General features: G+C 39.6%; 2 protein-coding genes across 2 annotated transcripts; both read left to right on the top strand.

The window, feature by feature from the left end:
* Positions 1–2645: 2645 nt before the first annotated feature.
* On the top strand, positions 2646–4833 carry LOC110760056 (1-aminocyclopropane-1-carboxylate oxidase homolog 3). The gene is made up of 3 exons (XM_088247671.1): positions 2646–3355; positions 3709–4024; positions 4393–4833. Exons 1-3 carry the CDS (start codon positions 2802–2804, stop codon positions 4651–4653), a joined length of 1131 nt encoding a protein of 376 aa, XP_088103797.1. The 5' UTR covers positions 2646–2801; the 3' UTR covers positions 4654–4833.
* Positions 4834–11641: 6808 nt separating this feature from the next.
* On the top strand, positions 11642–17864 carry LOC110760055 (1-aminocyclopropane-1-carboxylate oxidase homolog 1-like). Its single transcript, XM_021962236.2, has 3 exons — positions 11642–12281; positions 16686–17007; positions 17376–17864. Exons 1-3 carry the CDS (start codon positions 11728–11730, stop codon positions 17628–17630), a joined length of 1131 nt encoding a protein of 376 aa, XP_021817928.2. The 5' UTR covers positions 11642–11727; the 3' UTR covers positions 17631–17864.
* Positions 17865–23448: the final 5584 nt, after the last annotated feature.

The raw sequence follows: 23448 nt of genomic DNA, 5'->3' as shown, positions 1-23448 counted from the left end.
AACTAAAATGGGCATCAATCAAAACTGAAAGGGAACCAAAATTGTGAGAATATGTGGTTGGAGATAGTGGCGAAGCCAGGATTTCATGTGTGTGGGGGCCTCTTATAAATTAGAAAGAATCAAAAATTCGAACTCACAATACATACAAAAAATAGTATATATCTATCACATATGTCAAGAATTATATTGCTTATTGGTTGCAGTCATAATTGTCCTCAACAAAGGGATAGACAAATAGATTCTAAGCATGAAAAATTGCAAGAGATAGACAAATAGTAGCGATTTAGCAAATATCTTTAAAGTTTTTCCCCCATTAAACCCAATAGAAAGAAAAAATCAAAATTTCACAAACTAAAAAAAACCTTAGGTCCCTTCATGCATTCATATCATACATGAAAAAATGTTTTATGTAAAAATATTGACTAAGTATGAAAAATGATTTTTCGGAATAATCATTTTCTCAGGATAATTTTTGGCAGCTTTTATTCCTTACACATCAAATAAGAAAACTTGATTTTACGGGATTTCAGTATGAAGTATATATTGACTTAATGAGCCATCATTTTTAGCCTAAATCGTATTTTGCACTAAAACCGATTTTTCATATTTTGATTTGGTGGGAATTTGATTTTCTAGTATTTTTATTTAAATCCAAATAGGGGGTACTTCCTTATTTACATTGTAAACTTAAGTAAATGGAGTAATATAAAAATAAATGAAAGTAAAGGTTCAAAGACATTTACTTAAATGTTGAAAATGGAAATAAGGTAATCTGTACACCTGGAGTGCACCACTACCAGCTGAGTAAAGGGACAATTTGAAGCACCACCTTGTGCCTTAATAGGTCCGCCACAACACATGTGGGTACATATCAAAACATAAAGTATTTGAAATAATATACATATAGAAATACATAACAGTATATTACTTTTAAAATATAAAAAATTTGAGTGGGGGCCCGTGACCACACTGGTCCCTATGTGGCTCCGCCCCTGGTTGGAGAGGAGGAGAGAGAGAGAGAGAGAGAGAGAGAGAGAGAGAGAGAGAGAGAGAGAGATCTGAGGAGAAGATAGCAAAGAAGAAATGTAGAGCGTGTTTTTTTTTTCTTAATCTTATAATTAAGCGTGTATTATCTAAATGAGGGTGTGTGGGTTGTATTAGTTAGTTGGGTAAGGAGAGTATTAAAAACCTAATCTGCAAATGGTCAATAGATCGCGATATTATCGACAATATCGGTAATATCACGATATGAACTTTCAAAAATTAAAGAATTCACTTAAACTCAATCACGCATGCACACAAGGGTTCAAACCCCTCCCCATTCCAAGATCTGTAGCCACTTAACCACCACGCTAGTCATCACTTTATGGTTATTAATTATGGAATCTCGTATTTATAATACTTGCGAGTTGTTTCTCAAAATAGAAATTTACATAATTACTTATTGTTTTATATTGTTGATCAGTTACTTAATTACTTAATATAATTTATTTCTTTTCTATTTAATTCATTTAATGTTATTGATTATTTTATTATTCATTATAAGTACTTACATTACTAAATTCCCCTTCAAATTGTTGCTTAATTACTTAAATCTCTATAATCATTTTCTTTATTTACTATTTAATTCTTCCTTGGATAAATTTATTTATGTTCTTAGTTAATTTTCAATCTTCACTATTATTTTTTAAGCATGGTAAAGTGCCTAATTTTCATGAATAATCAAGTTGGTTTACATCTTTAATTATTTTTCAATTTTTGATAAATAATAAATATAAGAACGTGTACCGTGTCCAATGAATAATGTGAAATAAATTCTTGCTTAATTACTTAAATCTCTATAATCATTTTCTTTATTTCCTATTTAATTCTTCCTTGGATATATTTATTTATGTTCTTAGTTAATTTTCAATCTTCACTATTATTTTTTAAGCATAGTAAAGTGCCTAATTTTCATGACAAATCAAGTTGGTTTACATCTTTAATTATTTTTTAATTTTTGATAAATAATAAATATAAGAATGTGTACCACAGAGTGAATAATGTGAAATAAGGTTACTCATGTATCTTACCATGCAATTTATAAAATGTAAAATATTGTACTAAAAAATGATAAATAAATTATTGGGGGGGTGTTTAATTCTCTTTCATTAATTACTCCAGATTTTCTAAGTCACAGAATTTGTCAGCTCGCAATATAATCAACTTAAATCACTCAAACCCACTATGCAATGCACTTCCTTCCAATTTTTTGTGTCAAAATGATAGATGATTGACTAAATAAACTTCTTCTAAAGTTTCATTAAAAATTTCCATGTATTTATCATAATTTCCGTAGTTTTTATCCAATTTTTATCGATATCGATATTTTCTTGATATTTCCGTGTTTTTGAACCACCGATATTTCTGAAACTATCGATATTTAAGACCTTGATTAGGAGACGTCCTTTAGTTTTCTTTCAATCATGAAATTTCTCACCTCTAGTTTCAGAGACGTCCTCTAGTTTTCTTTCAATCATGAAATTTCTCATTTCAGAGACGTCCTTTAGTTTTCTTTCAATCATGAAATTTCTCACCTCTAGTTTCAGTGACAGCCAACCAATCCAAATAATGGATTGGCATTGTATATCCTTTGGCCACCACAAAAATGTCTTTAGCGTCTACACGCCCCAATGTCTTGACTCTTGGCAAATATGTTGCTTATAGTTTCTTCCAACCTCACTCATTTATGGTCTGAACTTTGGCAATCCATATGTAGTTTGATAAGCTTTAGCTCTACCATCCTTTAGACACAAACGAAAATGGTAGCCACCAGCACAAATGAGGTTCCAGGCATAGCAAATTATGACAGAAAAAGTGAAGTAAAAACTTTTGATGACACAAAGGAAGGTGTTAAGGGCCTTGTTGATGCTGGGATAACCCAGGTTCCAAGAATTTTTCATCTATCAGTAGATCAGTATCCCATCAACAGCACTTGTGATTCAGAACTGACCAAAACCCAGCTCAGAATTCCAGTCATAGACCTGGAAGGCCTTGAATATGATAACAATCCAACCAAACGCAAGGAGATTGTTGCCAAAGTTGCAGAGGCATCAGAGACTTGGGGCTTTTTCCAAATTGCCAATCATGGCATAGCTGTTGATGTTTTGGAAGAGATAAAGAATGGGGTACGTGGTTTTTTTGAGCAAGACACTGAGGTGAAGAAGGAGCTTTACACTCGTGATCACTTCAGACCTGTGATCTACAACAGCAACTTTGATCTTTATAGTGCACCTGCGACTAATTGGAGGGACACTTTTTTGTGTAATATGGCTCCTAATCCTCCTAAGCCAGAAGACTTGCCACAAGTATGCAGGTATGTGACAAGGAAGCTTATAAATTTCTGGTTTAATATGATATTAGGCTCCATTTCCATGGAGGGATTTCAAATCTATGAATTTAGATGACATTATAAGGTAAAATTGTTTGTATAGACTATTACAATCCATATATGCCAAGATTTGAACAAGAAAGAAAGGAAGAAAATAAGTGGATTTCAAATGATTCCTTCCATATAGTCATTTCAAATGTCTAGTTATTTAGAATACATTCAATCTAATGTGGTTCTTGTTTTTTTTAAGCAAATTTAGCTTTGTTAAATCTAAATCCCTTCTTTCAAATCCCTCCATCCAAACGGAGCCTTAGTTTTTCTGGGTTTCAATTTTGTAGAGACATACTTGTTGAGTACTCCAAGCAAGTAATGAAGTTGGGGAAGTTGTTGTTCGAGTTGCTGTCTGAGGCGCTTGGGCTGAAGCCGAGTCACTTGAATGACATGGATTGTAGTTTAGGGCTTCAGGTTCTAGGCCATTACTATCCCCCCTGTCCACAGCCAGAGTTAACTTTGGGCGCAAGCAAACACGCTGACAATGACTTTATCACAGTCCTTCTGCAAGATCATATTGGTGGCCTTCAAGTTCTTCATCAGAACAAGTGGATTGATGTACTTCCTGTGCCTGGGGCTCTAGTGGTTAACATTGGAGATCTTCTACAGGCAAGTATAACTATAATTCTTATTCCTCTTTTATATTTTGTAGGAGATACAGTTGGGTTTTTTTTAATTAAAAAGTTACTATTACATTATGATTGCACACATGTATTAGGTTGTCCAGAATGTGAGGAAAACTTTCATACACCAGGATATATCCCGGGATAGGGAATTTTTTAATATATTTTATAATGTCTTCTTGTTTAAAATTTGAGAAAAGTTTTGGCAGTGTAGTAGCATGGCCTCATTTTAGTTTTCGCATAGGGCTTCTGACTGTCCCTCTGTTGTAGTATAGTCATTAGAATATGGCTCAAATTCTTCAATTTCGTTTCCTAGTTTGGGTTTTCTGATATTGAATTCTTTTGGACTTTCAGCTTATATCAAATGACAGATTCAGGAGTGTAGAACACAGGGTATTGGCAAATCGTGCCGGCGGTCCAAGAGTATCTGTTGCGAGTTTCTTTAGCACAGGTTTTTTAGCATTGCCACAAATCTATGGACCCATTAAGGAGTTGCTGTCGGAAGACAATCTTCCAAAGTACAGGGAGACAACTTTGAAGGACTTTAATGCTTACTTCCATAACAAAGGCCTTGATGGGACCTCTGCCTTGACTCATTTCAAGCTCTGAACTTGGAGGCATAGGAGCAACTGCAATGAACAAATGGTGTCTACTAAATACTAAGTTGATTGTTTGTTCATGCCTGATGCAGGACATATAGTCAAAGTTATGGTTATAGTACATTGGTTGTTTATAATCTGTTGTGAAATATTATGGCTTTCTAATAAAGTTGCAAAGGTTTTCAGCTCTTTTTACAGACTTCCATATAATCTCTCTGTTGTGGTTGGATAAAAACCTTCATGCACTGGTAAAATCATGCTTGCCAACAAAAGCAGAATTTTTTTTCTTTAACAAAAGCAGAATTCTGAGCATTATTTGTCTATACCCAGGGACAAATCCAGGATTTCAAAACTCCATGGGCTAAATTTACTTTACGTACGCAGGAAATTTCAGTAGTGAGGGCCATATCACACCAAGCCGGACTTTACAACACGTGTGAAAGAAAAACGAGAAACGCAAAAGAAAAAAAAAAGGAGAAACAAAGGGAAAAAAACAAGAGAAAAGCAACCAAAAAAAAAAAAAGGAAGAAGAAACTGTGGGAAAAAGCTCAATTCGTAGTAGATCTAAATCATAAAAAAATGGAGAAACGAAGAAAAAAAAAATAAAAGAAATAGAAAGAAGAAGAAAGAAAGGAGGAAGAGAAGAGAGAGAGAAAGAGAGAGAGAGAGAGAACATGTGTATTGAAATTTAAAGAAATAGGCATGGGCTATAGCCCATACAGCCCAATAGCTAGATTTGTCCCTGTCTATACCTGTTTATAATATACGAATACGAGTGCTTTACTAATATGGAAACTTGAAGTATTGAAGTGATTAGGATCAAACATAGACCTGTGACTGATGGGCTTGAAGGTGGGACAAATGCTGAGCTTTTGACTGATGACATTGGGGGCGATGCCGGGCATGTCATTGTAAGACCAGGCGAAGACTTCTGTATTGGCGCTAAAAAAGGTAATGAAATCGGATCGCAGTGCCGAACTTAGGGTGGTACTGATTCGGACCTGACGTTGCGTCCTCCTGCTACGCTGAGGATCTGAGGGTGCAGAACGGCACGAACGTAACTTTTCACGGAACGATTGCTGGTTTCGGCTATGGGTGCCCCTCCGCTGATCATGTTAATCTGCCGATTTGGGTGTTGATCCGATGCCGTTTTTGTGCTTAGGTACTGATCCAGCTTTACTTCGTTGATGAGGCGTTCGACAATTTTGCGAAGCACAATGCACGATTCCATATCGTGACCATTGTATTGGTGGTATCGGCAGAAGACGCCGGTGTCCTTCTCGTTCTATCGAGGAAGCTTCCGATTGTTCGGCTTCAGAATCATCTGATTTTCTGTCATAAGGACGTGCTCGTAGGTGGTTTTGAGCAACGTGAAGGTTTCTTCTGGCCGATTCTTCTTCGGATCTCGGAAGTTGCTCCGCCTACCGGAGTCTTTGCCCCTTTTATTACTGTCTTGCCGATCTTGGAAGGTGTCCTTCCGCTTGTTTCTCGCTTCGTAAGGAGCAGAGGCAGGGGGTGCCTTTCGGTAGGGGGCTTGATTTGTCGTTCGATTTGCTGGGAATCTGTCGTAGGTTTGTGTCGAAGGTCGATCGGTGGGTGTTGTTTTGTACAGTGATGCCGAAGCTGACCCCTTGGAGTTGAAATGCTCGGCCTTGGCGTGGATAGCTGCGTGTTTCATCAGTTCGGCGTAAGTGGTCTAGTTACTGCTGTGGACCAAATAACGAAATTGAGATGACCGAAGACCACTCTTGAAAGCGCCGAAGGCCGCCCTATCGTCGGTTTCTGGACACCGGGAATATTCGTGGCTGAACCTAGCCGCATATTCCCTCAGGGGCTCATCGTCTTATTGCTGAACGGTATAAAGGTCATCGGCAGAATACAGGCGATCGGTCTGAATCATAAAATGGTTGAGGACGGTTTGTTTCAACTGATCGAAAGAGTCAATCGTACCTGGTTCCAATCGGTAGAACCAATTCAAGGCAACTCCAGACAGGGTGGAGGGGAACAGTAGGCATTGGCCTTCGTCAGTGAGCCCCTTGCAACCCAAAGCCGATTGAAAGGTATGGATATGAGTCACGGGATCTTCCACTCCTGAGTAGAACGATATTCGTAGTGCTTGGACCTCTTTTTCGTGTCTGAACATTCGGATGCGTTTGGTGAATGGTCCTGGTTGGACCTTTCCCCATGTTGGCGTTCGAGCTTGGTTTTGTTCTTCTTCAATCCGATTCATCTTCTGGAGGAAAAGACGAAGGGTTAGATCGGTAGGGGGAAGGTCATCGCAGAAGGTTTCTGCTGACCGGTTATCTGTCCGTTGGCCGGTATTGTGTCCCTGCATTTCTCAATCTGCCGTTCGGCTGAAGTTTCTCCCGTGGGTCTCCTTATGCCGATCGTTCTCTCTATTTGATCGGTGGCTATGGTGCTCTTTTGACAGTCCTGGTGATCGGTAGGAGATTGTGGTTCCTGGTGAAGTCGGAACATAGTCTGATTCGTCTGTCTCTTCCAGGCCAATCGTGTCGTACCTTAGGCGTATGGGGGATTTTGGTCAGAGTGACTCTAGACGTTGATCATTGAGTTTGGCTTGGATTTGGATGGGCGAAGGTTGTCGCTCTTTGCGCCGATCATTGATCCTATCGCGGCAGTCGGAGTAGACTTGGTATTCTGGGTGACGCTCTTTTGGGGAGGGTACGAACAGCCTTCGGGAGGCAGATGGCTTGCATGCGGCTTGCTGTTTCCCTTTATCTTGAGCGTTTGGCTTCGGCACGCTTTTAAATGACTTCTCTTGCCGAAGCTGCATGGTCCGTTCCAGACCGTTCTGTAGCTGGGTTGAGTGTGTTTGCTGATCATAAAGCTGCCTCTGGGTGTCATCAAGTTTAGAGAAGAGGATATTGTTGTGCTCCTGCATTCTTGCCATTTCTCGTTGTAGAGTCTCCATGCGAGCTTCCAGAGTACTTTGTCGAACAGGTGTTTCTGTTCGGGGCGTGTTAGGTAGTGGAGCGGGGCTTGGCTCGCTATCGATTCCGATGATGGGGCCATCGTTAGGGAGGGATGAAGACGGATTCATTTTCTTGGTTTATTTAAGGTTTTGAGATATGGGCTGATCGATAAACGTTTCCCACAGACGGCGCCAATCTGTTGGCACTAAAACTGAACAGATAGAGATGAGTGCAACTTACAAGTGATGCGAACGATCTAGAGATCGATTGAGTGCTTAATGCAGATTCCTCCTGTCCTGGGATACTGATCCTGAACCAAAGAAGGCTGAGGCCCGTGAAGTCTATGGAACTGGTGTGGAACCAGCCTAAGACCCTCCGATGCCGAAGTAAGATTGTTTCTAAGAGCTTTTACTATTAACAATGTATTTAGCATTAAAGTCAAGTTGAAAAGTCTTACCCCTTGTATTGTTGTGAAGGGGCCTATTTATAGAGGGCATCTGGTATGCTCTTAGTATTTAATTTCGATGTGGGACTCGTGGGAAGGCCCTACGAGGTTGACACAAGTCTTTGGATATTTTGGGCGGGGCCTTCGAGGTTCGTTCCGAGCAATCGGCAATTGGTACCGATTGTAGACCTCGCTAGGCATCATTGGTAGACGATACCGATTGCTCGCTGATTTGGGCAATTGGGGAGTTTTACCATTTCCACGTGTCACCGTATGAGTGGAGGGTCAGATATGGTACAAACAAAGTATGACAGAGAAAGTGAACTAAAAGCTTTCGATGACACCAAGGAAGATCGTAGAAGAAATAAGTTAGAAAATAGAATGGAGAAAAATCTAGACCCAGTGCTGCGATCACCCGGAACTTATGTTACTGAAATTCTTCTCCTGGTAATTCATATATCGAATAAGGCTTTTAGTTTCAGTTAATAACAAAGAACTTGTATAGCTCAATATTTAACTATAGATGGTCTTTTGTTTAATTCCTCCTCCAACATTGTTGCATCAAAATAATTTTACTTTCGCTGAAAAAAGAAAGAAAGAACCGAATGACTCAATTTTAGTTGTCTTAATGGGAAGGGCGCAGGAAAAGGAATGAACTTTATTGCAACAAGAAATTCATGTTCTTCAAATTTTAAAATGAAGAACTAATAAACAAAGCTTGCAATTTAAAATTCCAGTTTCAAAATCTCATACAAAAACACACACGTTATGCCACAAGATTTTTTTTTTTGGTCGAAATCACACACGTTATGCCATAAGATAGCATGCAGCACATATCAAAATTGAAGTTCCAATAAAGGCGCGACTAGCCAAAGTCGAATTTGCTCATATCTCAAGTTTTAGGAACTTAATAAGAATTGTAACTGGTGTGAAGGTATGCATAGCACAAATTTAAGTAACTATATTTGATGTCATCCTGCTGAAGCACTCTCTAGGGTTTTGTCTTAGTTAGTAACAGGCATTGCATTGCTCATAAAAGACAATTGGGTGAAGACTGTGAACCAAGAATAAACACTAGTGCTAGGTTCGACAATATGCTAGTTTCCACAACAAAGTGTAAGAACCTTATTGAGTTCGTATCCATTTAAGGCACCAAATCTGTCAAGAATAAAAGAGGAAAGTTTTTCACTAGACTAGCCAGTTGCTCCTAAGTGAAGAAAATTATTAGTTTTTATCATAAATAGCCAAAATTTATCCTGTACTTTCATAAATGTTAGTTTTTATAAAATAAACGGAGTTTTGTAGAAATGTCACCTAAACTTATACCTCAGTTACAATTTGTCTTCTTAAAGAAAAATTTAAGAGCAATGTCCCCTTAATTTTTCAAAATCCATGATTTGTCATCTGACTATAACACCATCCAATTTCCATATATTTTAAAGGGTATTTTAGTATTTCCATTTTCAAGGAAAAAATAAGAGAGAAAAAAGAGACCTCTCTCTCCCTTTCTCCCCTACCCCAAACCCCACTCGCCCCCAAAACACATCGCATAGGACCCCTCTTCTCTCTCTGTGTCTCTGTGTGTGTGTGTGTGTCTCTCTCTCTCTCTCTCTCTCTTAGCATGTGTAAATTACATGTCTTTTCCCCCTCTCCTGAGCCAACATGCATCCCCAAAGAAGTGCCTGAGCCTTGGCTTCCAAAACAGAATTTGTGGTAATTTGAGCTATCTTTGCGGCGATGAACTTGCATTGGGAGTCTCTAATTATAATTCCAAGTCCGGCCTTGCCATTTCTTGGGTTCCATGCCGCATCCACGTTGACTTTGACGGTATTTCCAGATGGGGGTGACCAGACAGAGGGAGTAGCTTGATGGTTGTTCAAACTTAGAATGTTGTTGTGGGTATGGGTCGTTTGGGCAGCAAGGAAACTTGTTACACCCGTGTGGTAGCATAAATTATTGCTTCTGGGGATGGTCTTTGGTGCTCAAAAACAGCATTACACTGGGTTTTCCATATGTTCCACCAGGTGAAAGCAATCTGTGTTGTGACCCACCTTAACTCATCCTTGCTTTTTGCATAGATCTTGAGAATATTGGAGAACCATTGGCCAATATTGGTGACTTCCTGAGGGTTGACTCTGTAAGTTAGGCAGCCACCAAACCATACACTTTTAACCCAAGGACATAGAAGCAAAAGATGCTCAAGTGTCTCCTCATGCGACCCGCAGATGGAGCAAATGGGGGATTGTCTGATTCTTCTTTTGCACAGGTTGTCATTGGTTGCGAGACTGTTTCTAAAGATCCTCCACATGAAATTAATTACGGATTCTTTTGGGGGGGGGGGGGGGCTTGAGTCTTCCATAAGGATTTCCAGATATCCTTTGTAATTGCAATGGAGGTTGAAGGATGTTGATGGTTCAATGCTTGGTTTTTGTGATGCACCCAATGATAGCAAGATTTAACGGTATACCTGCCAATTTTCTCATATGGCCAAATTAAGCAGTCTATGTCCTCCCTGTGACCAATGGGTGTTCTCAGGATAGAAATTTCCTCATCATCAGAAATCATGTGGCGGATTGAATCCAAATTCCAAGTACCTATTTCATGATCAATGATAGACCCAACTAAGGTGTCATCCAAATGGCCCTTGCTATTGTCTCCCTCAAGGGTCCCAAGAAGGCTAGGAATCCAACGGTCTTTCCAGAGTTTAGTTTGTGAGCCACTTGTTATTTGCCATTGGAGTCCCTATATCGCAAATGTATTGACATCCTATATCTGCTACATACAATGCTTGATTTACCCCCAAAAAAAAATAAAAATTGAAACTACAATGCGATTCTATATCATCAACTGGATCTTCAATGCGATTCTATGTCCTCCCTGTGACAAATCAAGTTGGTTTACATCTTTAATTATATTTCAATTTATGATAAATAATAAATATAAGAATGTGTACCACGGAGTGAATAACGTGAAATAAGGTTACTCATGTATCTTACCATGCAATTTATAAATGTAAAATATTGTACTAAAAAATGATAAATGAATTACTGGGGGGTGTTTAATTCTCTTTCATTAATTACTCCAGATTTTCTAAGTCACAGAATTTGTCAGCTCGTAATATAATCAACTTAAATCACTCAAACTCACTATGCAATGCATTTCCTTCCAATTGTTTGTGTCAAAATGATAGATGATTGACTAAATAAACTTCTTCTAAAGTTTCATTAAAAATTTCCATGCATTTATCATAATTTCTGTGGTTTTTATTTAATTTTTATCGATATCGATATTTTCTCGATATTTCTATTGATATTTCCGTGTTTTTGAACCACCGATATTTCCAAAACTATTGATATTTAAGACCTTGGTTACGAGACGTGCTTTAGTTTTCTTTCAATCATGAAATTTCTCACCTCTAGTTTCTGAGACGTCCTTTAGTTTTCTTTCAATCATGAAATTTCTCAATCTTGAAATTTCTCACCTCTAGTTTCAGTGACAGCCAACCAATCCAAATAATGAATTGGCATTGTATATCCTTTGGCCACCACAAAAATGTCTTCAGCGTCAACACGCCCCAATGTCTTGACTCTTGGCAAATATGTTGCTTGTAGTTTCTTCCAACCTCACTCATTTATGGTCTGAACTTTGGCAATCCATATGTAGTTTGATAAGCTTTAGCTCTACCATCCTGCAGACACAAACGAAAATGGTAGCCACCAGCACAAATGAGGTTCCAGGCATAGCAAATTATGACAGAAAAAGTGAAGTAAAAACTTTTGATGACACAAAGGAAGGTGTTAAGGGCCTTGTTGATGCTGGGATAACCCAGGTTCCAAGAATTTTTCATCTACCAGTAGATCAGTATCCCATCAACAGCACTTGTGATTCAGAACTGACCAAAACCCAGCTCAGAATTCCAGTCATAGACCTGGAAGGCCTTGAATATGATAACAATCCAACCAAACGCAAGGAGATTGTTGCCAAAGTTGCAGAGGCATCAGAGACTTGGGGCTTTTTCCAAATTGCCAATCATGGCATAGCTGTTGATGTTTTGGAAGAGATAAAGAATGGGGTACGTGGTTTTTTTGAGCAAGACACTGAGGTGAAGAAGGAGCTTTACACTCGTGATCACTTCAGACCTATGATCTACAACAGCAACTTTGATCTTTATAGTGCACCGGGGGCTAATTGGAGGGACACTTTTTTGTGTAATATGGCTCCTAATCCTCCTAAGCCAGAAGACTTGCCACAAGTATGCAGGTATGTGACAAGGAAGCTCATAATTTTCTGGTTTAATATGATATTAGGCTCCATTTCCGTGGAGGGATTTCAAATCTATGAATTTAGATGAAATTTTTTTTATAAAGTAAAATTGTTTGTATAGACTATTACAATCCATATATGCCAAGATTTGAACAAGAAAGAAAGGAAGAAAATAAGTGGATTTCAAATGATTCCTTCCATATAGTCATTTCAAATGTCTAGTTATTTAGAATACATTCTGTTGACACCGTAACTGACCAAGCAACTAGAAGACTAGAAGGAACTCTAAGCAAAGCAAGAGGAGTCCCACATCGGAAAACAACAAGAAGTGAAGGCTCCCTCTCACCTATAAAAGCATACCACTCTCCACTTAAGGGGGGATACGAAACTGAGCTGGGCTCCCTCTTCAGGACTCTCCTGTTAGTCTGGCCTTCGAGTCCTGGGTCTCCAGACCCGGGGACTTGACCTCTGGGCTCCAGACTCCTAACTTTGTACCTTAGGCCCTAGGCCTTCTTCCATTTATCTTTGGGTCTAATCCCCTTGTACAAATGTAAACAATATCATAATGAGAACATATTCTCTGTGGACGTAGCCCATTCATTAAGGGTGAACCACATATATCTTGTCTTTTGTGTATTTATAAATTGGCCAAATCCTCACATACACGCAGAAGGTCCAAACCTTCACCCATCATCCATCACACCTCATCACTAAGTTGGACTCAATCTTGGCCCAACCATTTTGAGCATCAACAGTTTGGCGCCGTCTGTGGGAATCGACACAAAAGGCTTCTGTCATTCTCCCTTCCTTCAGTGCCCTTCGGCACCCCTCCAATCATCATCCTTAACCATTCAACATTATCTGTGTCGAAGTAATCAGGAGTCAAACTCAGACATCACATCAACATGCCGAAGTTTTAGGGCCCAGCTCCAGCTTGTTGACTCTCGAAGCCCAGCTCCACAAACCTGGCAAAGGTCAAGCCAAGACCCACCCAGAAGGCTCATGCCACAAGGCACGACACTTAACTAGCCTAGGCCCAACCATGGCTCCCCTGTCGAAACTAAGCCCAGACCCCCTTTGGCTCCATTCGGCACACCTTTTCTTGCGACATGCAAGCTTGGCACCTTCGGCACCCCATGCCCTCCGACATTTTATATTGCGACAAGCAAGTCTTATGCCTTCGGCACCCCCGTGCCTAGCCACTTCCTCTTGCGACGTGCAAGCTTGGCACCTTCGGCACCCCATGCCCTCCGGCATTTTATATTGCGACAAGCAAGTCTTATGCCTTCGGCACCCCCGTGCCTAAGCCCACCTTTGGCACCCCCGTGCCTAAGCTCATATTTGGTACCCCAGTGCCTAAGCTCCCCTTCGGCACCCCGTGCCTAAGCTCACCTCCGGCACCCCGTGCCTAAGCCCACCTTCGGCACCCTAGTGCCCAAGCTCACCTTCGGTACCCCCGTGCCTGAGCTCACCTTCGGCGCCCCCGTGCCTAAGCCTACCTTTGGCACCTCCATGCCTTGCCACATGCAAGCTTGTTTCGCCTTCGGCATCTTCTTACCTAAGCCCACCTTCGGCACCCCGTGCCCTTCGGCATTTTATATTGCGACATGCAAGTCTTGTGCCTTCGGCATCCTCGTGCCTAGCTCTTCCCCTTGCCACATGCAAGCTTGTTTCGCCTTCGGCACCCCCGTGCCTAGGCCCACCTTTGGCACCTCCATGCTTTGCAACATCCAAGCTTTGGCATCCCTTTGCCTAAGCTCACCTTCGGCACCCCTTTGCCTAAGCCCACCTTTGGCACCCCTGTGCCTAAGCTCACCCTCGGCGCCCCCATGCCTAAGCTCACCTTCGGCACCCCCGTGCCTAGGCACAATGCCTTGTGACATGCGAGCTTGTGCGTTTGGCAAACCACTCTGCCTTCGGCACCCTTGTGCCTTTAGCATCCCCTTTGCCTTCGGCACCCCCGTGCCTAAACCCATCTCTTGCAACATGCCTTCAGCACCCCCCATGCCTAAGCCCACATTCGGCACCCCGAGCCTAGGAACATTACCTTGCAACATGCAAAGCTTTGTATCGCCTTCGCCATCCCAACTCCAAAATTATGTCAGTATCCAAGGGACCTAGCCCCCTTCCGAAGGCTCAGCTCCAAAACAAACTCCTAAGGCCAAGCTGAGTACTTAGGCCTAGCCCTTGCCTAGCCCTATCTTGAGCAAAACAGGCTCAATAAAAGCCATAGATGGCCCTTACCGATCGGCACCTTGGTCCCTCGCCTAGCCCAACACTCAGGCCTAGCCAAATCTGCAGCTTGGCTCCTTGCGAAGCCTAGCCTCCTTCCAAATTCCAAAACTCCCAGCTTCTAGATCTCCCAGCCCCTAGACACTCATGCCAGCCCAAACTATAACTAGACTCCTTGCCGAAGCCCTTGCGGCCCAGCCCTTGCTAAATGCCCAGGCTAAACCCACATGACCTGGCCCTTCCTAAAATGCCCAGCTCTCTTGTCGAAACATTAAAAGGCCAGCTCTTGATGTTGGCTCCAATTCCATGCCGAAGCCTCAAAAGCCAAGCCCGTGTGGGACTCTATTTTTCTCTCCACGCTCCCTACCGTTCGGCAAGGAAGCTAAACCCTCAAGCTTTGCTCCCTTACCGAAGCAAATGGCTGACCCAGCCATAAAAAAAAAAAATAATAATAAATAAATAAATAAATTTGCACCTGCCGAACGGTAGGCAACATGCAGAAGGAATTTGGGAAGTGAGGGAGCACTTGGCTGACCTAGCCACCAAAAAAAAAAAAAAACAAAAAAAAAAAAAACAAAATTTGCACCTGCCGAACGGTAGGCAACATGCAGAAGGAATTTGGGAAGTGAGGGAGCACTTGGCTGACCTAGCCACCAAAAAAAAAAAAAACAAAAACAAAAACAAAAACAAAATTTGCACCTGCCGAACGGTAGGCAACATGCAGAAGGGATTTGGGAAGTGAGGGAGCACTTGGCTGACCTAGCCACCAAAAAAAAAAAAAAAAAAAAAATTTGCACATGCCGAACGGTAGGCAACATGCAGAAGGAATTTGGGAAGTGAAAATGCCCACTTGGCTAGCTACTTGGCTGACCTAGCCACAAAAAAAAAAAAAAAAAAAAAAAAAAAAAATTTTGCACCTGCCGAACGGTAGGCATTGTGCAGAAGGAATTTGGGAAGTGAAAGTGCCCAATTGGCTAGCCACTTGGCTGACCTAGCCACAAAAAAAAAAAAAAAAAAAAAAAATTTGCACCTGCCGAACGGTAGGCATTGTGCAGAAGGAATTTGGGAAGTGAAAGTGCCCAATTGGCTAGCTACTTGGCTGACCTAGCCACAAAAAAAAAAAAAAAAAAAAAATTTGAACCTGCCGAACCGTAGGTGACAGGCATAAGGAAATTTGGGGGAGTTGCCAATTTTTGGCTGACCTAGCTCAAAAAAAAAAAAAAAAAAAAAAAAAAAGCCGAACGGCAGGAAGCATGCAGAAGGTAAAATGGGGACTTGCCAATTTTTTTTGCTCACCTAGCTCAAAAAAAAAAAAAAAAAAAAAAAAAAAAAACCTTCTCTCCCTCCAAACCACTTTGGTTTTTTGTTGCAACTTCTCTCCCTCCAAAGTTCTTCTTACCCGGGGACTTGGGGGACTGGGGATAGTGCACTATACGACTTGGAAGACAAACTACGGTGTTGCTCGGCCAGTGCACTTAAGATTACAAATCCCCAAGCAAGAAGTTCTTCTTACTCGCGAACTTGGGGGACTACTGTTGACACCGTAACTGACCAAGCAACTAGAAGACTAGAAGGAACTCTAAGCAAAGCAAGAGGAGTCCCACATCGGAAAACAACAAGAAGTGAAGGCTCCCTCTCACCTATAAAAGCATACCACTCTCCACTTAAGGGGGGATACGAAACTGAGCTGGGCTCCCTCTTCAGGACTCTCCTGTTAGTCTGGCCTTCGAGTCCTGGGTCTCCAGACCCGGGGACTTGACCTCTGGGCTCCAGACTCCTAACTTTGTACCTTAGGCCCTAGGCCTTCTTCCATTTATCTTTGGGTCTAATCCCCTTGTACAAATGTAAACAATATCATAATGAGAACATATTCTCTGTGGACGTAGCCCATTCATTAAGGGTGAACCACATATATCTTGTCTTTTGTGTATTTATAAATTGGCCAAATCCTCACATACACGCAGAAGGTCCAAACCTTCACCCATCATCCATCACACCTCATCACTAAGTTGGACTCAATCTTGGCCCAACCATTTTGAGCATCAACACATTCAATCTAATGCGGGTCTTGTTTTTTAAAGCAAATCTAGCTTTGTTAAATCTAAATCCCTTCTTTCAAATCCCTCCATCCAAACGGAGCCTTAGTTTTTCTGGGTTTCAGTTTTGTAGAGACATACTTGTTGAGTACTCCAAGCAAGTAATGAAGTTGGGGAAGTTGTTGTTCGAGTTGCTGTCTGAGGCGCTTGGGCTGAAGCCAAGTCACTTGAATGACATGGATTGTAGTTTAGGGCTTCAGTTAATAGGCCATTACTATCCCCCCTGTCCACAGCCAGAGTTAACTTTGGGCGCAAGCAAGCACGCTGACAATGACTTTATCACAGTCCTCCTGCAAGATCATATTGGTGGTCTTCAAGTTCTTAATCAGAACAAGTGGATTGATGTACTTCCTGTGCCTGGGGCTCTAGTGGTTAACATTGGAGATCTTCTACAGGCAAGTATAACTATAATTCTTATTCCTCTTTTATATTTTGTAGGAGATACAGTTGGGTTGTTTTTAATTAAAAAGTTACTATTACATTATGATTGAACACATGTATTAGGTTGTCCAGAATGTGAGGAAAACTTTCATACACCAGGATATATCCTGGGATAGGGAATTTTTTTATATATTTTATATTGTTTTCTTGTTTAAAATTTGAGAAAAGTTTTGGCAGTGTAGTAGCATGGCCTCACTTTAGTTTTCGCATAGGGCTTCTGACTGTCCCGCTGTTGTAGTATAGTCATTAGAATATGGCTCAAATTCTTCAATTTCGTTTCCTAGTTTGGGTTTTCTGATATTAAATTCTTTTGGACTTTCAGCTTATATCAAATGACAGATTCAGGAGTGTAGAACACAGGGTATTGGCAAATCATGCCGGCGGTCCAAGAGTATCTGTTGCGAGTTTCTTTAACACAGGTTTTTTAGCATTGCCACAAATCTATGGACCCATTAAGGAGTTGCTGTCGGAAGAAAATCTTCCAAAGTACAGGGAGACAACTTTGAAGGACTTTAATGCTCACTTCCATAACAAAGGCCTTGATGGGACCTCTGCCTTGACTCATTTCAAGCTCTGAACTTGGAGGCATAGGAGCAACTGCAATGAACAAATGGTGTCTAATAAATAACTAGGCATGAAAATATTGCTTCATACACAATACTAAGTTGATTGCTTGTTCATGCCTCATGCAGGACATAAAGTCAAAGTTATAAAGTTAGATAATTGTATGGTTATAGTACGTTGGTTGTTTATAATCTGTTGTGAAATATTATGGTTTTCCAATAAAAGTTGCAAAGGTTTTCAGCTCTTTTTTCAAACTTCCATATAATCTCTCTGTTGTGGTTGGATAAAAACCTTCATGCACTGGTAAAATCATGCTTGCCAACAAAAGCAGAATTTTTTTTTTCTTCTCCCAAGTAGATAAGAATTTTCTATCTTTATTTATTTGTACATTTCGGAATCAATTTTGAGATGTAGATGAAAATTTCTGGTAATGATCTGTTTTATGTTTGCTTCTTGAGAAACTTAATAATGTTTATGTTTTTCGGTAATCAAACATTGTGCTATTGATTTCATCTAAGTGAAATGTGGCAATGTGCGTGTCTGCAGGTTCTGTCTATTATGCTTGCATTTTTATGGTACGATGGTGCGTCCTGTCCATTACTCTTGTGCGGTAAAGTGAAGGACTATATGAATATCATGTTTGCCTTTCATTTTTACCATTTCTTTTATTTCTTGGGCTTCTTAGATATAGGTCCATTTTCATCAAGATGTAATGAATGCATTCCACATGCTTTCCCTTTTCAATTGCAGTCCATTCTCACCAAGTAATCAATTAGTATGTCTATAATTTTTTAAGAATTTACAGTATATGCCATTATCATAAAAATGAATTATATGAAAACACTTTTCCTAAAATTTGGTGTTTCTATTTATGTGTACGTGTGTGTTTCCTTATATATGACGTTTCCTCTTATATATATATATACATGTACCTGCCTTACAGGTAAAAAAAAAATTCTTGAGTTTTCTTAAGTAATTTATGGATTTAATTACCTTGACTAGAGGTATAACTACCTATACTAGAGGTAACTTATGGATTTAATTACCTTGACTAGAGGTAATTTATGGGTTTAATTACATGCACAAGAGGTGTATGCATAGGTACCTTACCTATTGTTAATGTATGAAGTTTCCATGAACTCTTATTACAAATTTTAAGGTCGGTAACCATGGGAAATTTTCAAAATTCAATTATATTCAAATCAAATATGATAATTAATGTCCTACAAATCAATAACTTACTAGTTTTACAAATCCATAATTTACCTTATTTATGTTTTAGGGGCATAATTGGAACCAAAAAAAAAATTAAATAAAAGTAAACATCAATAAATTGAAAAAGCCATGTAATCTTAGGTGGTGCAAAAGTCAAAGGACTTGGATCAATAATAACTTCTGTGTGGATCACACCCAATATCTCTCATCATAATTGGACTTATGCCAAATTTTCTATTAATTCTTCTTCTTTGTTGCTAGCCCAAGTGGTCCTGCTCCGGGTTGTGAATATGCGTTAACTTCGTTGGCGATCATGAAAATTATGATGTTTCTTGCCTCTGTTCCTATGGCTTTTGGGTCAGAAGTTGCTTGGTGTAAGTGTATACATTTTGTGATTTTCTTTTGGCTTCCCTTGACGATTTTGTAATAGGACAATCATTGTATTTTCTCAAGCTCTAGTTTAGATTAAGAATTACATCTCTAGGTATGCTTATTTGGCTACATTATGATGGACAACAATGGATTTGACAAAAGGTAAATCTTGCATTGCATTACATTGCATTTTCTAACTTCTAAAGATTATGACTAGTCATCTTTCCTTCGTATGACTAGTCAACCTCTGCCTTAGTGGGATTTCCAGCTCACTATTTCCAGCTGGACTCTACCCATCTATTTTTTCATATTCTGTGAAATTCCCTGCTGCCTTGTACGATTCTAACCTAGGAATTTTTGTGTAAAAGCCAATGCATTCCTCATTTGGCAGCCGTCACTTTGGTAGGCAAGTTTTGGAAAGTTTCTTTGCAAACTTTCGCTTCTTCCTCAGGAGTAACTTTCATATTTTTCATCTTTGAGTTTTCCAAATTGTTTCTTTTTGAAAACTGCATTAGAAATATGAAAACCTCATCTTGCTAGATCAAATACTCTCTCATATATGTATGTCTAAGTCAGATTCAAGATTGATTTCTTCAAGAGTATGATTTCTTGAATAAATTGGTCATTTTCTCCTTGAATCCAAATTTCGTTTTTGTCTGAGTTTGAGCTAGCTAGCTGGTGCCATGGGATGAATGAGCTGAAGAAGGAGCTATCATTGCCATGAAGGACCAAGCTGCTGGTTTTGCTAAGCTGGAGAAGAAGATTGCACAAAAGAGGTATAGCTCATCTTCCTAAATAGACCTAATATTTGTTGAGCTTGCTAGTGTTTCTTTGTAAGAATCTTTTTGCTTAGTGGATTGCCTGGTCGGTTGATGACCCCCAGTTTTTCCTAATGGTGGGTTTCTGGGTGAACAATTTCTGGTTTGAATCTCTGTAATTTTTTGGGTTTGTGTTCTTGACAGTAGACTAGTCATCGCATGATGTCCATGCATTTTATGGGTTTGTGTTCTTGATAGTTGACTAGTCATCGCATGATGTTCATGCATTTTCTGGGTTTGTGTTCTTGCAGTTGACTAGTCATCACTATCTGCTGTGTGCTGTTTATTTGATTATGATGTGTTCTTGATAGTTGACTAGTCCTCGCATGATGTTCATGCATTTCTAGGTTTGTGTTCTTGCGGTTGACTAGTCATCACTATCTGCTGTGTGTTGTTTATTTGATTATGATGTTTTCACACACTTTCACCATAGTTGTTGCTAGCAAGGTATTAAATATCGATAATATCCCCGATATTATCCTGATAATATCTAATTTTTGGGGGTCCGATATTTTAATAACTAACCATAGTATTATCGTCATTATATCGATATCAACATTTTTATGAATGATTTGGGCAATATATCGAGATATTATCGATAATATCCTGATAATATCCCGATACGAAACCCAAAAAATGTAGAGAACTGAAAAACCCACACCAGCAAACCCACAGACAAACAAACCAAACAACACAACAAGCACGCATATGAGGACCATGGCAGTAGGCTGGCAGGACCAGGAATTGGTGCCATAGGGAAGGACTATACTCGTAGAGAAAGAGGCAAAGGGACTTTGTCAAGTCAAGAAGATAACTCGTTATCTATAACTTCGGACTCTGTTGGAGTAGGAAGTAGTAACTATGGTTATACTCATAACCAACCATTTCCCTACCCTTCATATCCCATTCCTGTTGGGATGGAATCAAGTGACTCATGGAAAGAATCCGAGACTCAATCTTAAAATGATTTTGCTTATGGACAACGTCAACCAATCTCGGATCCATATGGGTGGCATGTCAACAATTACATGAAAAACTATTTTGGGGATTTATCGTTTGATGACTACTCTTCAAAATATACTTACTCTACACATAGAGATGATGAAGATAGTGAAAATTTTGAACCTCATAGGAACTCTATGTGATACTAAGTCACTCATGTATCTTACCATGCAATGTATAAAGTGTAAAATATTGTAGTAATTCATTATATATAAATGATTATAGTGTGTTTAATCTTCTTTCATTAATTACTACATATTTTCTACACTTACGGTGTTTGCCAGCTCGCTATATAATCAACTTAAATCAGTTAAATCCATCATGCAATGCATTTCCTTCCAATGTTTTGTGATAAACTAATAGATAATTGACTAAATAAACATCCTACAAAGTTTCAATAACAATTTCCAAGTTTTTCTTACAATTTCCGTGGTTTTTATTCAATTTTTTCCGATACCGATAATATCCCGATATTTCCAGCGATATTTCCATATTTTTTGACTTCCGATATTTCCGATACCTCCGATATTTAAGACCTTGGTTGCTAGCACAGGGGATGCCTAGATTGACGAGTCCTTCTGAGTGCCTAGGTTGTCACTAGTAATTCTCTAGGCTTGCAGGTACATATTGATATGCTCTGTGTATGTTCTTGGTTGTGGTTATTTATGTATGACAGTTGACTAGTCATATGCGTATTTGGCCAAGGTCTAAATTGTGTTCATTGTGTCTACTTGAATAGCATTTAAATTTACCCCTCGTCACCTAAGTACCAATTTCAATGCTTGGGGTGGCAATTTTCGATACAATTCGTTACACGACTCGAAACTCGCACGAAAAATTGGCGGGTCAACCCGCACGATTAAATTTTGGGAGACTTTGGAAAAGGCCAAAGGAGAGAGAAATTTTTTAAAAGAAGCCAAAATGGACAAAATTGTCCTTATTTATTTTTGGATTTCCTAAGGAATCCTTTACATTTGCATGTCTTTGGTGTGAAAGTTTAGAGGTTTTTCTGTCATTTTCGAAAAAGCTTTGGCTTTTTCCAAAAGTGAAATTTTTTTTTTGGCTAAAACCTAAATTTCCTTTAAATTTTCGGATCAACCCGCCATTACCCGTTTAAGAAACGGGTGAATTTCGAGTCAACCGGCCAACCTACTAAAATACTTATGTAACCAATTTATTAAACGGGTCGTGTCAACCTTTGTAATACCTGCCAACCCACTGATCCGTTTCTTTATTTCTTCTTCATTTTCTTCATTTTTCTAATTTTTATTTATTTATTTATCTTTCTCAATCTCATACATACATACACAGAGGCAAAATGTAATAACTATTTTAATATATAAAAAGTCTATTAAATTATCAAAATTTAGGGTTTTTTTTTTGTTTTTTTGCTGACCTTGTGAATTTGAGATGTGGATTTTTGTTTTTTTATTATTATTTGTCTTTAGTAATTTACACATGTATCTTTGTTCATCATAACCAATTCTCACATTATTGTGATAATGGAAAATTCTTTGAATAGTCATCTCTTTCTCTACTTCTTTTTTTGTCTACATTTTTACCTCGCTAGTTACTATTTGCTACTACTTTGCAGACAAACCTGACACGACACTTTTATTAAACGGGTCAAGTTTGGGTTGAGCAATCTTAACACGTTTACGAACTTGACACGACACGACTCATTGCCGCCAAAGGACTCAACTCCCCCTCTTCCCAGAACCCTGACCCATATGGTCTTGGGCTCGCCTCTTAGCCCTCTCTCGACGATAGGGAAGGTCGGCCACTGCACTTTGATCCCTTTGAGTGAACGCCTGGAAGTCAAACCCATCACTGGGACCTAGAGGCGTGTCATATGCCATTTTATCGGTCCAATCCACCACTTCAAATCTGCTCGATCACGAGGGCATGGGTTTCATACATGCCATCCTTTTAGCCTGGGCCGAGCCTCAAGGTCATTACAATTAGGTCGCATCCCCGACACGTAATTTGGTTAGATATGGAAAAAAAAAAAACAAGCGAAAACACCACACGCACGATTACGATACATCACTTACCTGAAGACATAGTCAACAATCTGACTTTCTTGAGCCTCTTGGGTGTTAGCAACCTCTCGGCGAACCTCAACTAAGTGGGCAGGAAAAGTACTAGGTCCATTGCCTTATGCTCGTCCTCGCTCAACTCTATATTTCTCTCATATTCAACAGCAAAGAGTGATCAAGACCATCATTAGTACATAAAAATGGAAGTAAGGGAAATACAAAGGCAAAATAGGTAAATTAAGGGCATGATCTGACCTGGTTCCCTAAAGCACCTCACCACCCTAAAGGGTGACAACTCGATTCCCACATGAAACTACCACGCACCAGACACAAAAAACCACTGACTCTTCCGCACTTTATTAGAAGTTGATTTACTCCTTGTTAA

This window comes from Prunus avium, chromosome 1 (genome assembly GCF_965620075.1).
Source record: "Prunus avium chromosome 1, drPruAviu1.hap1.1, whole genome shotgun sequence".
In the NCBI taxonomy this organism is placed as follows: Eukaryota; Viridiplantae; Streptophyta; class Magnoliopsida; order Rosales; family Rosaceae; genus Prunus; species Prunus avium.
This window is presented reverse-complemented; position numbering and strand designations above follow the sequence as displayed.